The sequence below is a fragment of the Onychostoma macrolepis genome, chromosome 07, assembly GCF_012432095.1.
Source record: "Onychostoma macrolepis isolate SWU-2019 chromosome 07, ASM1243209v1, whole genome shotgun sequence".
In the NCBI taxonomy this organism is placed as follows: Eukaryota; Metazoa; Chordata; class Actinopteri; order Cypriniformes; family Cyprinidae; genus Onychostoma; species Onychostoma macrolepis.
The window spans coordinates 33319016-33336463 of NC_081161.1; the positions used below are offsets into that span (position 1 = coordinate 33319016).

Consider the following 17448-nt stretch of genomic DNA (forward strand, 5'->3'; position numbering starts at 1 on the left):
GGGACTACTAATGTGCTCAGTCTCTCATTAGTTGAGACCCCTGCCCCACTTGCTTTCTTGTTACATAGCCCATACTTCCCCTTCCTGATCCCTTTCAACAGTAAATCTGTCCTCTGGCCCTATTTAAATGTTCTTTTGTCTCTTAATAATGTGTGTGTGCACACGTGTCTGTATTTGCTCACATACAGCATATCAAAGCTAAGAGAAAATTTGACCTGGCATGTAATTAGGGGGATGTTATGTGGCATTGATTGGCTCCAGGGCTCACACAGTTTGTTGGGCTAATTGCTGATCAAATGAGCTCATTAGAGAGATCATCTCTGAAAGATTTTCACTTTGGGACTGTGAATGTTCATGTTTAACTTCCTTTTGGTAATACACTCCGATCTCAGTATTGTTCTGGTGCTATGTGCAAATTTTGTTGTCGTCAAAGTATATTGTGTTAACATACTTCTCTAGTAATGGAACAAGTTAAACCTAAACTTTAATTGTAGCAATTTGTGCTGTGTTTAATTTGAGTGTGCTATATGCAGGAACTATTAGTGTGTAAATAAATGTATGAGATGTGTGCAAATCTCACAACCATGTTCTTTCCAAGAAGGAATTAAAAAAAACAATCTTAATAAAAAATAGTCAAGTTTATTTATTTCTCTCTGTGTAGCAAAACTAGTCATCAACATGCGGTTATTTACATCCAGCAAACGCATGTTTATTATGTTACGTACAAGATACATCTAGAAAGGACATAAACATTTTTTCCTCACACAAGACTTAACGGCATTTTTACTTGGATACACTAGTCATTCATCTTTTTTTTTTATACTTTTTTTTTCAATGCTCATAATGTCTTCAAAGAAGCAACACATTTTAGATGCAAGTTTACAGTAACGTGCAGAAACTTCAGCTATTCTCAACCATTTTTCCCCTAGCTTTCATCTGACAGTCTTTCAAACCTTTTAAAGAAAATTAGAACTGTGTATGCCTCCCCCTTACTTTTCTTTTTCAGATAGACAAGCACCAGTTTGTTACTGTTTGATCATTTCATTTGGGACAAGATTTAGTTTTTTTCTGATTTGGGTTTTCACTTAATTAACATCACCACTGATATTGAGTAGATCTGGATTGCTTCCTTCCCATGTGAACTGTAATCATTTAATAGATTGTCTATGCTTTTTGATCGAGCTCTCATTGGCCCAGTGGTTGATTTCGGGTAAGATGTAACTGTCGTAGGGGCAAGGTTACTCTTGAATAAACCATTAACATTTGACACGTTTAAAACCACAAACATGAAATTTTAATTATCTTTGTATATATTTGTTTTATTTGTAAAACATGTTGAAAGGCTGATCACTGCTTTTCAGTTCATGAGCTTGAGAACAAACCTTCCAGCCAGTCTGTGACAAAAATGCTGCTCATCTGAAAAGGGGAAGAGAGTGTCTTAAGGCAATTAAAAGTTGTATTCAAAACAGCTTCTATGAAATAATAAATTTGTTTCTTAGAAATCGTTGGAATGTATGAATGTCCTTTGCACCAGCTTTCTATCTTTTTGCGTAAAAAACAATGGTATAAACACATCGAAGGAAAAGATTCAAAATGCAGACAGCGATAAGAAACTAATTCTATGTACAAGACTTAGTGTGTCCTTTGTTTCACAAGAGAACGCACAAATGGTAAATGCTCAAGCAGAATACTCTGAGGTACAAGTAAGACTTAATACATTTGGTGTGTAGAATAAACAAAATGTATATTTCCACCATTATGGCACTGTGATGGTTTCTCTGTTTGAATAAATCTGCGCATTTGCGTTCCTTAAAGGTGCATTTAGAGTATTTTTTTGCTATCCCTCTCTACATTATGATCAATGAGACTGACCGCTGGGATTTTAAATGTCCAAAATATACAAAACAAAACAAAAAAGATGGTTAAATAAGACTTAATGGAATTTGCTTCCATAATAATGGCAAGTCTTTCAAGATTCCTTCTTGAATGTCTTTGCATTGGATGAAAACATGGTGTTTAATGCTATCAGGTATCTGTTCCTTTATGAAGGCCTTCTAGGGGTCTGCAGAACTTCAGTGTTGGGTATTTGAGATATTTTAAGCACCCTTTCCTCTCACCGCTCCAGTAGCTTTGCTGGTCTTTCAGTCTCTTAAGGGGGAGGAGGGTGGAAGATGTGGTTAGTTAGACATGAGGATCCTGAATATGTTCTGTCTTAAGGGTAAACTTTGAATCTGAGGCAAATAAATGAGTACGATGGAACTTATTTCAGCAAAAGAAACCAGAACATGATACGTTGGCCATGAACAGTCTTTAAGTTGTTCCCTTTCGCTTTCCTCTCCTCCTCCTCCTCCTCCTCATCGCTCTGTTTTCTCCCCCCCCTAGTCTGCTTACTGAAACATCCTGGGATGTTTCATAAAGACTCTCTCGATGAAGTTCTCCAGCTCCTCTTCGCTCTCCTGTGGCGGCTGCTTCAGCGCACTGTAGTAATCATCTTCCCTGGTGACTACAGGAGCTCGGGCTGGATAATAAAAGGACGGCCAACGACGCGGAGGCGACCGGGGTTTAGGCATGGGTACGGCTTTGAAAGTCCGAGGGTGAGGGAAGTAGAACTTTCGCTGGAAGGCTGGTTGGACTCTTTGGCGAGACTGCGCCCAGAGACGGGACTTCCGTCTGGGGAGTAATCAAAGTCATAGTCCAGTGAGTTTCCCAGGACTTCATTGAGGGAGAAAGAGGGCTTGGGATAGTAGCGGGATTTTGGTTTTGGAGGTGGAACGTAGATGGGGTAATATCCCCGGTAGGGGTTTTGATAGAAACTGTAGGAAGGGTAGGTACGAAAGGGCCACTGCTGCCTCGTCCAAATGTCTTGCTTGCTGGGCTTGACTGAGGCCCTGTCTTTGAACCAGGCTTTTAATGAGTTTGTGTTCGGTTGAGGAGGCTTTGAAGGAGGAGGTTTACGTAACAGCGTAGAAGGTGCAACAGGGGCTGGAGGCGGCACGAGAGGACGTTGCCATGGGAGATTTTCAGGAGCATCTTTTTTCTTCTTCTTCTCCACATCGTTAATAATGTCCACCACATCATCAGCAGGAAGATGCAGCTTGCTGGAGATCTCAATCAGCTTATCGATGGTCTGTGGGTCAATGTCATCATCGTCGTCACTAGTGTCCTCCTCATCAGAGCGCTTATCTTCTGCACCATTGTTGTCTTGGTACTTTTTCTTGTCTTGTTTCACAATGTATTTCAGTAGCATGTCAGATGCAATGTCTGCAAGCTTTTCTTCCTCCACTTTGGCTCTTTGTGCCTCTGCTGCCTGTCTGCGCACCTCCTCTTGCTCTGCTTTGGCCTGAGTTTCCTCTTCTTCGGGGCTCAGCTGTTCTTCATCCTCTTGTACTTCTTCATCTTCCTCCTCTGGGTCAGCAAGGTTGTTGGAAAAGTCATCCATGAAGTTGCCTCCTCTTTGTAAGGGCTGCATTTTGTTCTTCTCTTGTTCGAGCTGCCACTTTAGCTTCTTCTTGGACAGTGCTAGGTCATTGCCTTTAGCTTTAGACTTGACCTCGTTGTTCATGAGGCCATTACGGTCTAGGTAATCAAAATACTCCCCACGGCTCTCCCTCTGGCCTGTGGACGTGTCACGCTCTCTCTTAGTGGCTGTGCTGTAGCTCTGGAATTCCTCTAACATAGTCTCCAGATTCTTCACTTCCTCTGGACTAAGCTGCTCTTCCTCCTCCGCCAGTTCTACTCTCTCTGGCTCCTGCCTTTCCTCCTCCTTGATCACCTCCTCTTTTGTGGCCCCCTCCTGCGGGGCCACCTGCTCTTTTAATGGTACCGTCTGACTGGTGGTGCGGCTCGTCACTTTCTCCGTTAGCCGTTCCTCCTCCTCAGCCCTTTTTTTCTCCTCTTCCTCCTCTTTTTCTTTCTCGTCTTTTCCTTGCGCTGCAGCAGCAGCTGCCATGACCAGCTCTAGCTCTTTGTGACCATCTCTGTCTCTGTCTGAGCCCTGGAGATCCTTCTCCTTTTCAACTTCCGTTTCCCCGTCTTCTCGTTCACTCATCTTTTCCTTCTGGGGCTGGTTGAGGGCTTCGAGAAGGACTGCTGCTAGGGTTCTAGGATCCACGTCTTTGAAAAGCTCATCATCTTCATCATTTTCCTCATGTTGCATGCCCTGTTCCTCAGCTGGTTGAGCATATTGAGCCTGTTGCTGAGCAGAGGAAGATGCTGCATAGTTTTCACTTACTGTGTTTCTATCTGCTGTCACTGGACTGAAGGTTGCAGGATTGATTGTGAGACTAAATAACATGAACAGGAAAGTGAAGGGGACATTTGAAGTTTGTTGGCACCAGATCATGACCGCACATACGTGTTGAACCTGAAAGACAGAAGTTAAAAAATGGTCAAATCTGTTACTGCCAAATAACAGATTTTATATATGTATGCTTTATAATTATATAGTGTTTTGATGTACTTTCGTGATAATTGTACTAGAATAAATGAATTTGAGCACAAACATCACACATCTGTGCAGAGCAATGTAGCTCACGATGAACATTTTTCTCAGGTAAGATGGTGGACACATTTTATGATTCACTTCTTTCCAGACCTTTAAACATTTGAGTGGGATATCTTTTGTTAAGCTATAATTTGTGTTTTATTGCCTGCTGCTTAGCTGATTTTGCAAATGCGTTCTAAATGGCTCTGCAGCTTGAGCCGGTGCGGTTCGTGAGGGCTCTGAAGCGCTTTTGTGCATGTGATTGCTCGCACACGCGGCGCGGTGCTAATAAGGTATAGGAGGGAAAGCGCCTTAGCGGGGAGCCCTTCCGATGCGTGGGAGGTTAATGAGTAAGCAATACAAAGATGATCAGAGGATCTCAGTATGACCATGAAAAGCAAGTTTAAGATCCAAAAAAAAACTCATATGGATGAAACGCTCCATGGAATTAGGATTTTAAAGCTTTGGAAGCGCAAAAACATTTAACGTGAATAAAACAGCATTCTTATCTCACTTTCATTTTGTAATGAATACTGGCTCTGAAATTAAGCGATCCTGGAGCTCAAGGTTTGATCATCACGACACAGATGTTTATGGTTAAAACTCGTTATGTGGCTAGATTTCCACCCGTCGTTGCACGAGAAAACACTGCAGCAATCGTCAAATATGTGGCAACTGGCTTACAATGCACGGATTTACATGTCTAAAGTTTGACATCGGTGTTTGCCAGATGCTGCCGAAACTTTTTCTCATTTTTATTAAAAAACAACAGTCTGTATCGCCTCTCCAATGCACTTTTTTTTTGGTTTTGGAAGAATCGTGTCTCCACGATGTAAGCACAACTCTAACGCCCTCTTTCACTGCCGCCAATGACAGAGCACACTGTGGAGTTCTCATCAACAAAGCACTTAAGTAATCCGGCTCTAAGAAGCCTTGTCCTCAAGTAGGCCTATAATCTTCTGCTTTAAGACAGATCTATTAGATTTAAGATTTAAACTGAGCCATACTGCTATCACAAATTGAACCCAATCAACAACATTTGAAAGACATGAAAACAGCTAATGAATGCTCTGCTGTTAAATTTCATGTCAACATTTCTCTACTTCAAATGAGCAGGTGCATGTAAAATATAAGTCAAATTGGACTCCAACAGACAAAAGTCAAGGCAAGCCAAAGCAAAACATGTTTTTATCTCAGTGTCTCTCGTGTGCTCTTGTGATTGGACTCAACGTTGTTATTTTGGGTATCTGATGCTATGGTGATGAGAAAGATGGTGAAAGCATGAGCAAGGGCGTGGTAAAAATCATTATGAGAGCTGTGCCTATTGATCATCCCCGTCACCTTCATCATTAAGTGTACAAGTCACCATTGCAATATTTGGTGTTCCTAAAGTGGTTTTAATAGGTTGCATTAGCTCCTTGACCAATAATTCAATGATATAGATTTTATTAAATGTTATAGCCTACTTTTAGTTTCTGCATGTTTTTAGAATGCATTTTATTACACATCCTTAACATTTTTGTGGCGTTTTTTTAATACAGGTAATTAATTTTTTTAACATGCTAATATAGCGAAATCTTTACGTTCTTAATTAGTTTTTTTCTGTCCACATTACAATATACACTTATTTTATATACTCATAGAAGAAGCCATTATACTTCTGCCATTACTGTTGCCTGTTACTATAAAAAGAAAGCCGGGACTTACCGGGAATCCTGTCAGTGGCAGCGCAGTCCGACGCACCAATTGTGTCCTCTTCAAACTTTGTATTTAAGTTATTCTCGTGATCTACGTGTAAGAATCCGCTTCAACAATAAATTCTTTGTTTGAATGTTGCTGTTCTTTTTGTACAGTGATTTCGGAAGCCGTATGGTTGGCTTTTCTTGCACGGCGCTATGGGGATATTTTCAGTACCACGGTCAGCTCTCCGTGTTTTTATTTCGGCCCCACGGCGCCCACGTGACCGTACGTCACTCTAGCTCATTGACGTCAGCCTCTCCATTGATAAGAATTTTGGTGCTGATCGAACCCCGAGTCTTCGCTACTCTGCAGTGCCCAGATGAATGGAAGGAAACGGGATGAATGAAGTAGTACTTTTTTTCGCCGAGTAGAGAGGGCTAGACAACACGGGGAGAGCGAGACCGGTCCCTTCCAGATGCAGCTGCATACGGCAGCGCAACACAAAGGAACCGACGATCCTCATCACGATGTGCATTGCCTCACTAGCAAAATGTATAAATGCAATTACTCTATGAAATTCACAGAGGAAACAGCTGGCGCTTGAATCGTCAGTGCATGGTGAAAAAGCGATTCCAAATGCATATTATACATGTTTTGTCTAATCTGCATTTATTGAGTAGCTAATGTGCCTCTTCCGCACCCAGGTCGTGACGGGATGTTTTGAAATGTATCATTATTGAAAGCTGTTGCAACCGTTTTTCTGCATGGCCTAATGGACAATAAACATTTGCAATACAATGTTACAGTACAGTGTTTCAGTGTACTATGTTGTTATCCATTGTGCAACGTCAAAATCCAAACTGCAAAGAGATGACGGGTTAAAATATCCTCGAAATAAACAATTTCAGTTTGCAACAATAGCTTATTGTTTAAAATGCATCATTCCGGACGTTAATATGTCACATCTAATGTAAAGTTATGTCGTTCTATATTTAATGCACATTTCTTTCCTAAATGTTTGGGTGATCTTTATTGCAGCCTTTGAATAAAAAATAATTTAATTTATCATGAGTGCAGGAGTGGTTTGCTTGAAAACTAAAACCTTGTAGTGTGTAAAAAGAGACTCTTCGGTAAATGCAAGTGTGAGAAAACATTGCTTTTGTCAGCAGTAGTTTTCAGGGACCATGCACTTTTATCTGTTTGAACGAACTGACAATTGAAATATAAAAGCCTAGTTCAGCCAATGTTCTTTGTCATTTTTATTCACACTTATGTTGTTTGAGGAGATGTAAGGAACTGACAGTCTCAGTCACTGTTCACTTTCATCGTTTTTTCCGCACTAAGAAAGTTAATGTGACTCAGGCTGTCAGTCACTCGCATCCCCAACATCTAGTGTTTCACGGACAAAACAAAGGTCATGGCATGAGGATGAGTAAATTATGAAAGCTTTTTGTGATTCCTTTAAGCGACTTAGTAGTATCTACTAAAATTAAAACGTGCAATAATAAAGAACGAGGTGGTGCAATAATTATTCCCTTTTTTCATTTTCAAGCTCGTTTTTGTAATGTTTCCAGGTGGACTACATCTTTTTCCTTTTAAAATGAAAACTCTTCATTATGCACGCATTACGTGTCATGTCGCAGTATCTCTAGTGAAATTGTTTTACAGGGCTAACTAATAACGCTCTAGGTGTCCCGTGGCGACACGCCTTTATTCAGTGTAGTTGTCAAGAACAGGGATGCAGAAAGGACCGTTGACACAGCCGCATTACTGCACGAGTTAAAAAGTTAAACTTATCCACGCACCTAAAGTAAAGTAGAAAGCCATCAGTTCCAAAACTGTGATGCGCTCTTTTCATGCAGTCTATCCAAGCGTTGTCTTGTAATCCCCAAACACCCCCTTTTTTTCTTTTTTTTTTTTCTTTTTATTCTGACCATGAAAGGAGTGAGTAAGCTCATTCACAGAAATGCGGGACGATCCTGGCACTAGCCTTTCATTTGTTGCCTTCATGTTTCTTCTTTTGGCTCACTCTAATAGTACGACAGCTTAAGGGCCATTAGTTAAATTATTTTGAAGGTGCTTAAACCTTTCTTTTTACTTGTGTAATTAAAGAAACGTTTATTTATCGATCTAAAGTTTTAATGCCATGTCTACCTCTATTGTTTTGCTCATTTATACAGGACATAATGCAGAATAGCAGTTTTAAGTCGTTTCAATGTGCCACTTGGCATGTTTTGGTTACAGTGACGATAATGAATATTCCATAATGAAAGTTAAGAGAGCCATGTGGATTCTTTCAGAATGTCTGTGATGTTAAACATGAACGAATTGGATTAGCTCATGGTGAGAATGAGTTGACAGTGGCTTTACATGGCTGTCGGAAAAGATAGTGTTTCTGCAACAAACTGTCTGTTTACGTTAACTTCACACAGGGGACGTCGATTGTCTCCCAGGAGCAGGCGACTGAAAAGGTACGTTCTGCCTCAGAGATTTAACAGCACTCTGTTGACAAATGACCTATCCCACGATGATCTCCTGAAGCCGAAAGAGAAATTCTTCCACCTCCATCATTTCCACACTGTGCTGCGTAAGTCGTGGGATGGGGAACGCCGCGTTGGCGTTCTTTGCAAAGGCGGCGGCGGTGCAAACTGATCGTTTGTTCTCCCGGCTCTGACTGGGAGTTAATGAGGCGGCATCCACCGTGTCTTGGTCTTCCCCCAGATGAATCTCTCTCGCTACAGCAAGCATAATTTCAGCACCCGAAGCCTTAAAAAAAATTAATCCATTTATAATCGATTCAGACAACTAACCGTGGGAGGGATGCCCTTAGATTGGATATGTAACAGAGGCTTCCTGCCCACGCTTACGTACAAACAAAGCAAAGCGAGTCTTGATAACACAAAGTACTATCCAAACAGAGTTCCCCTGTCAGTTTGACAACATGCAAGCACCACCTTCCCATTTTAAAAAGGCATACAACTTTTAACATTGTGTAAAATGAAGATTCAGGGATGTTCCAATTAAACGAATAGCGGAAACAAAACCCAGTCACATTAATTAACAAAATAGGATGTATTGTTAACATGAAGGCTTTTTAGTCTGATTGAGCTGTCAGTACTAGCAGATTATTTGGTTGCATGTAAACATAGCCCATGCGTCCTCTTTTTCCTGGATATATGCTGGAAAGATATTTAATTTGTCTAAAATGATGGATTTGGATTTGACTTTTCCCCCCTTATTGTTTCCATGCTTGCTGAAGGCAATGACTGAAAAGTAGTACATAATTGCCCAATCATGGCATGAGAGAAGGTGGGATCTACTGAGAACTGTCAAATGCAATGTCAATGCAAATACTTGTACATATAAAGTATTAGGACTGTAGAGAGCATATCAATAGCAAAAACAAAGCCAAATAAAATACCTGTTAGTTATAATTAGTCATGATATTGTTACATGTTATCATTGGGCCTAAGTTATATGATGAAGATAATCTTTGATTCATAATAATCTAATGCCAGTTGCTGAGGTAGTACAAACATGTCATCAAAAAAGCTAATGTAATGGTTTATATGTGGGCTTTGTGGATTTGCACATTTGCACACAGCCATGGGAGTAAATAATGTACCAATGTTGGAAAATGTACTGCCAGTGAAGTGCCACGTGCAGATCCATTAATGGTTCTATTTATGGAACAGTCCACATCCGTGGTGGGAATCGCATATATGCAGAATTACATTATCTTTTAAGACTGTTAGAGTGAACCAACAGCTGTGGGTGCCCATACAAAATGACCTTTAAAATGCCATAATAACTTTCCATTGCATATAGTCCATTGGATCGTCCTCTAAAATTGCCAGCAATGGAATGTAGTCATACATGGATGTGAGTCAGACTGACACAATACAATATAATGCAGCTGTAAGCTTTTTTTTTTTATGTCTGCAACATTACAAGGTCTGTGTATTTTATTTTATTTTATTTTTTTTGAGTTATCATTCTGCCAAAGAAACTTTTTTTCCGAGCTTCAATCAGTGATCATATAAATGAGTGATTCAGTGTTTGGCTTGGCTTATGTAACTGCTTTAGAGCTGGGCAATATGCCACAACCTATGGGAGGGAGTGAGATCTATCCTCTGTACATTTTTGAGCATAGTCATTTCTTTATGCTATGTTTTTGTCATAAATGCATTCAAAGTATCACTTGATCTTGGATTCTCATGAAAAGAAAGTTTCCCACTAAATAGATTTTGGTAACACTTTAGTTTAGGGACCAATTCTCACTATTAACTAGTTGCTTATTAGCATGCTTATTATTAACATATTGGCTGTTTAATAGCACTTACAAAGCACATATTCTGCATAACCATATTCTACGTCCATAATCCTACTCAAACTTAACAACTACCTTACTAACTATTAATAAGCAGCAAATTAGGAGTTTAGTGAGGCAAAGGCTGTAGTTAATGGTTTGTTAATAGCGAGAGTTGAATCTTAAAATAATGTAACCTCGTTTTTTGTTTTTTCTTCGAAAAGGATGATATGATATTGAAGAACACTGTGAATGAAAACAGTGAATTTTGACAAACTGATCTTTGCAATTCACTGCAATTTTCTGCACATCTGGACACTTAAGCTGTTTAGATTTCCTCTGGTTACTTGTCTTTGAAATAGCATGGCATTTACCACCTCCCTGCAGATTCATTTTAGAGTGAAAAATCACAGCCTGACGTGATTTATAAGTGTCCACGTTTTTGATGAATGGCCTACATGACATTAATGTTGGAAGATCAAAAACATGGCTTAAAGAATCACTTTTGACACATTCAGGGTCCCAGTGCACCATTTGAATATTCTTTTACCACAGATGATTTGACAGCTAGACGCAGATAGGAACTGAACCAGACAAAGGCAGCTATCAAGGAGGGAAAGAACATGCTGAATGATTCATTTTCCCCTCCTCTTGAGCCTCCAGGGCGAGTGCCCTTTCTAGTGTCATTGATATTGATACATATCCTAGAGCAGCAGCTTTGCAGTTCATAGTGAGACAATGAAACGCTGTGCATCTTATAAACAATATTTGAAGTAATGTCAGTTCAAGGATGTAAGCATATCCATTGCAACAAAGGTAACACATCACATGATCACTTTGGAGAGTTTATATTTGTATCCCACTTTTATATGATTGAGGTAAAATGATTTAACATTAATATCCATCTGGTTTAAATCAAAAAAGGGGATAGAAGTTTCTTTTTATATTTCAACAGTTGTCACTTTCTCTCATACCTGCTGTTTTGATTTGTGATAAACTCACACTTATCGTAATGAAACACTCACTGTCTTAGCTTACATCTTTTCTTTTTAAGCCTCGGAAGCCACTTTCATCACCTTTGCATTCAGTTACAAACTATATAAATTGTGGAAATGATTTCAACATTTTAAACCATTTTCACATTAGCTGTACCACGCAAAGATAACCTCTATTGACTTTTATTCTGTGCTTTATCCCTGTAAGATTAGCTGGCTTTATTTGAGTCTGAGGTGCACGTTTTTAGCATTGATTGAAAAACTGATGTATTGTGAATGTAAATAGAGGAAAAAATGGAGGGGCCTGAAATTGAACGTGCTCTGGGAGGAAAAGGAGAATGATGAAAGGGGAGAAGGGGGTCTGTGGGGTGTGACGGAAGCACAGAGAGAAAGATGGGGAGAGAGAGGAGGAGTAGAGGAGATGAATGAAAAGTGAAGTGTAATTCAGTGAAAAAGATAAATAATGCAGGCAGTGGCAAATTTATATAGACTCTTGCACTCGCTTCTCAAGCTCATGCACAAATGCGCCAATTCAGAGAGGTTTCACACCCAGTCAGTGAATCTGCAATATACTACAAACGTAAAATTGGCATGAAATAATTTACCCTATTCTAAATGCATGTTAAAGATCTTATTGTGAACAAAGCTGATCTGTGGTTAGCTTTCATTTTTAAACAATCTTATGTCTCATTTTTAATAAAAATGTCATAACTGGACCTTCTGGTGAAAATGATAGACTTATCTCTGGTGACATATGCATATTGCAATCATCTTCCTCGTCTTTTGAGTGCAGCGCCCACATCTCAAAATCCAATCAACAACCAATGGATACAACCAAACCCTGCCCTACTTTTTCCTTTTTTAATAATGCATTACACTTATGTATGCCGCAATATGGAAGAAAAGATCTGTTGCTGCTTCAGTTTTGATTGCGACTTTAAAAATACAACTTTTTATTGACATCTATGATACTTTGAGAAGAATTTACTTACTGTACACTTTAAGTACTAATACGCACCCTTAAGTACAAAGGTGTACATTTTGAAAAGGTACCACCATAGGGACAACTTTTTTTCTTTTGTACCCTTTTTTTCTGAGAGTTTAAGAACTGTTCAGTGAGAGACTTTTTGGGGAACCCAGAATGGTTCTTCTATGGCATCATTGCGAAAACCACCTTTTAGAACCTTCATTTTTAAGAGTGCCAAGATCTGCCAAGTGCAATAAAATACTCAAATCCTGCTTTTGGCATATAGAATACTAATGAATTAAGATTCAATTATCCTTTTAAAAAATAAATAATGCAGACTTATTTCCCATTTAATTTCAGATTCCCCATAATGTCAATACGCATTAGTCTGATGATGCCACCCCCTCGCTCTTTCTTTTCCCCTCTCTTTCTGTGGTTTTGTTGTAGTGCTATAGAGCTGATGTTATTGGGCCTGACGATTTACCGCCTTGTTTGGAACCGGACTCTCTCCCACACACTTTCACCCCCCACTGCACACGTGTGGGCGAGGAGAGAGAGAAAGAGAGAGAGAGGGGCCACTGCGGTTCCTACGACTGTCTACACAGTTTTTCAATGTCATCTCACAAGCTCTTTCACACACATGAACTCACTCATACCTTAAGACTATGTTAGGACAATCCTGTCATATTAATATTGCTTCATGGAATTTTATTCATTAAATCTGAAATGATTAATGAGCATTGTGGAGACTCTGCGGCAGCAATGTGTGCAGCCATGTGCTTGATCTGGCCATTACCTTTAGCCTCCAGATGGTGTGTCATCTGTTGATAACACACCCATGCACATACTTTTCACTATGCATACTGCCACATCAACCCTCAATAGGATGCCAGTGAGTCTTACTGAGCTGCCAGGATGGGTCAGATTTATGTGATGCTGGTAAATACGCTTTGCCCCCCTCCAAATAATCAATATGAAAGACCTAGCAGAGTTGGCAGGGGATCGGCAGTCCATAACAGGGCTTGCCAGTACAATGGGACTCCCTCTGGCTGTTTCATTGAGGCTGGTGAGACGTTTCACAGGCCAGTGGTTTGGCACTGTGCTTGTGTACATTCAGAAAAGTATCAGTGTCCTAAAAATAGGGCCCAATGTATTGTGTTAATATGAAGGAATTTTTAATATAGATTTTTGCCAGTGTTTTACCTGTATTTTGAATTGAGGATGTTTTTTCATTCCACATGAGACCTTTGGAAGCAATAATGCTATTAGTGCAACAGTGCTAAATAATACATATTCACATTTTTATGGGGGCAGGGAGCAATCGAACTCTAGTTCGGACCAGGCAATCGAACCAGGTGTGAAAGCATCCAATACAGAAACCATATTGCCAATATAGACTTTATACTATATATATATATATTACATTTAGCAGACGCTTTTATCCAAAGCGACTTACATTGCATTCAAATGACAGTTTTTACATTTTATCAGTTCTTGCTTTCCCTGGGAATCGAATCCATGATCTTGGCGTTGCTAATGCCATGCTCTACTATTTGAGCTACAGGAAAGCTACATAGATAATATGTATATAATACTTTAAAGTACATATGTACTTTAAACTACACAATATATGTATGCATGTATGTATATGTATGTATATACAGTGCCCTCCATAAGTATTGGAACAGTAAAGACAAAATTGCTCTGTTGGCTGTGGAGTTAAGACATTTGCAAATATGATTAAAAGATGAATATGACACAAAACTACAGAATGTCACATTTTATTATTGGGTAATTCAACACATAGATGTTTTACCAGCTAAGAAGTTCAGCACTTTTAGAGTTTCAACCCTCTATCTGATGTGAGCATAAGTATTGGAACAGTTGAACATAAGGCTGATATAAAAGATTAAAAGCTATTATTTAGTTGCAGATCACTTGTGCACAATCACAGCAGTGAGTCTGTGACCCATAGACATCACCAGACTCTTGGTCTCATCCTTTGACATGCTTTTCCCAGCCTTTAATGCAGCCAATTCCAATTGTTGCTTGTTTTGGGGAGTTTCTGCCTTTACTCTCCTCTTCTTCTGGTGAAATTCATGTTCAATCGGATTTAAATCTGGAGATTGATTTGGGCAATCTAAGACTTTTCATTTCTTTGCTCTTATAAACTCCTTGACTGAACTGGCAGGGTGTTTTGGGTCATTGTCCTGATGCAATATGAAGTACTTCCCAATTAATCTGGTGGCATTTTCTTGAATATCGGTAGGCAAGATGGTTTTGTACCCTTCCAAAATCATTCTGCTACTGTCATCATACATCAAGTCATCAGTAAAGTTGAGAGAGCCTGCTCCAGAGGCAGCCATGCATGCCCATGCCACGACACCACCTGCACCATGCTTTACAGATGAGGCTGTATGCTTGGGATCACTGCAGTTCCCTTTTTTTCTCCACATTTTTGCTTTCCCATCACTTCGATAAAGGTTCATCTTTGTCTCATCAATCCATAAACACAGTTCCAAAACTCTTCTGGCTCACCTTTGTGCTTTTTTTGCAAACTCTAATCTTGCCTTTCTATTTTTGGAGCTGGTCAGAGGTTTGTATCTTGCTGTGTAGCATCTGTAATTCTGTGTCAAAGTCTCCTGAGGATGGTAGATTGTCAGAGCATCATCCCAGTTTTCTGGAAGTTGTTGGTGATTTTACAGACACGTCTTTTAGGATTCATTTTCACAGCTTCTATGATTTGTCTGTCATCAACTACTGTTGTTTTCTCAGCCGATCAGGTCGTTGTTGGTTGCTGGTGTCGTGGGTGGTTTCCAAACTCTTGATTTCTCCATGCTCTTTGTTTTTGCTATAGCTATAATTGACTTTTTTTTTTTCTTTTAGCATCCAAATTGCTTGCTTTTCTCTCAAAGTCAGCTCCCTCATCTTCATCCTGGTTTGTGTGTGTCATCATCGAATGCAAGATTCAGAATGCAGAAGTAATGGATGTAACTGATACGACACATTCCCTCCTTTTAATATCTGAAGAATTAATGCAACAGGACACAGCTGATCACTTAGAAAGACCTGTGAGGCAACTGTTCCAATACTTATGCTCACATCAGATAGAGGGATGAAACTCTAAAAGTGCTGAACTTCTTAGCTGGTAAAACATCTATGTGTTGAATTACCCAATAATAAAATGTGAAATTCTGTAGTTTTGTCTCATATTCATCTTTTAATCATATTTGTAAATGTCTCGACTCCACAGCCAACAGAGCAATTTTCATGGCCAAAAATGTCAGCACCCTTGCAATTCTGTCAGAAAATGCAACACTAGAAAATTGTTCCAATTGCAAATGTTTTGGTATTAACGTGCTTATTGTTTTTGTTTGCACTGTAACAACACAAAAAAACAGAGAAGAAAAGTCAAACTTGATACAATTTCACACAGAACTCAAAAATGGACTGGACAACATTATTGGCACCTTGTCAAAATTGTAAGAAATAATTGCTTTTCAAGCATGTGATGCTCCTGTAATTTGTATTTAGACACACCTGTGGCAAGTAACAGGTGTGGATATAGTAATCACACTTGCAACCACTTAAAATGGAGAAAAGTTGACTCAACCTTTGTGTTGTGTGTCACACTGAGCACGGAGAAAAGAAAGAAATGTAAAGAGTTGTCTGTGGATTTGAGAGAAAAAATTGTGGAAAAACATGGACAATCTCAAGACTACAAGTCCATCTCCAGAGATCTTAATGTTCCTGTGTCCACTGTGCGCAATATCATCAAGAGGTTTACAGCCCATGGCACTGTAACTAACCTCCCTGGACGTGGGCGGAAGAGCAAAATTAATGAAAAATTACAACGAAGGATTGTTCAAATGGTGGATAAAGAACCCGATTAACTTCCAAACAAATTCAAGCTGATCTGCAGACAACAGGGTACAACAGTGTCAGCTCGCACTATCCGTCGCCATCTGAATGGTAGGAGACCCAGGAGGACACCACTGCTGACACAAAGGCATAAAAAAGCAAGACTGGAGTATGTGACAAAACCGCAATCCTTCTGGGAGAACGTACTGTGGACAGATGAGACAGAAGTAGAGCTTTTTGGTCAAGGACATCATGGCACTGTTTACAGAAAAAGAAATGAGGCCTTCAAAGAAAAGAGCACAGTCCCTACAGTCAAACATGGTGGCGGTTCAAGGATGTTTTGGGGTTGCTTTGCTGCTGCTGGCACTGGATGCCTTGACTCTGTGAACGGTATCATGAAATCTGATGTTCACCAAAGAATTTTGGGGCGCAACGTAGTGGCCAGTGTCAGAAAGCTGCGTCTCCACCAGAGGTCATGGGTCTTCCAGCGGGACAATGACCCGAAACACACTTCAAAAAGCACTCAAAAATGGTTACAAACAAAGCGCTGGAGAGTTCTGAAATGGCCAGCAATGAGTCCAGATCTGAATTCCATAGAACACCTGTGGAGAGATCTAAAAACAGCAGTTGGGAGAAGGCATCCTTCAAATCTGAATGACCTGGAGGAGTTTGCAAACAAAGAGTGGTCCAAAATTCCAGTAGAAAGGTGTAAGAAACTCATTCATAGTTACAGGAAGTGATTGATTTCAGTTATTTTTTTCTAAAGGGGGTGCTACCAAATATTAAGTTAAGGGTGCCAATAATTTTGTCCAGTGCATTTTTGGGGGGGGGTTCTGTGTGGAATTGTATCAGATTTGACTTTTCTTCTGTTTTTTTTTTTTTGTTGTTGTTGTTCCAATGCAAACCAAAAAAAATAAACATGTGAGTACCAAAACATTTGCAACTGCAACAATTTTCTGAGAGAAGGGTTGCATTTTCTGACAGAATTGCAAGGGTGCTGATATTTTTGGCCATGACTGTGTGTGTATATATATGTGTGTGAACTATATATTCATATATAAGACATATGTATGAAGACTTTATTTGCAAAAACAGGTAACTCAATTTTTTTAATTTTCCAAAAAAAAAAAGTTTTTATGTTTTATTGTGTTAG

The 17448-nt window shown here is 39.6% G+C and overlaps 1 protein-coding gene across 1 annotated transcript; it reads right to left on the minus strand.

The window, feature by feature from the left end:
- Nucleotides 1-581: 581 nt before the first annotated feature.
- vgf (VGF nerve growth factor inducible) lies at nt 582-7358 on the minus strand. The gene is given in 3 exon segments (XM_058782520.1): nt 582-2674; nt 2677-4363; nt 6191-7358. Coding segments are annotated over 2 exon segments (1953 nt in total). The 5' UTR covers nt 4343-4363; nt 6191-7358; the 3' UTR covers nt 582-2387.
- Nucleotides 7359-17448: the final 10090 nt, after the last annotated feature.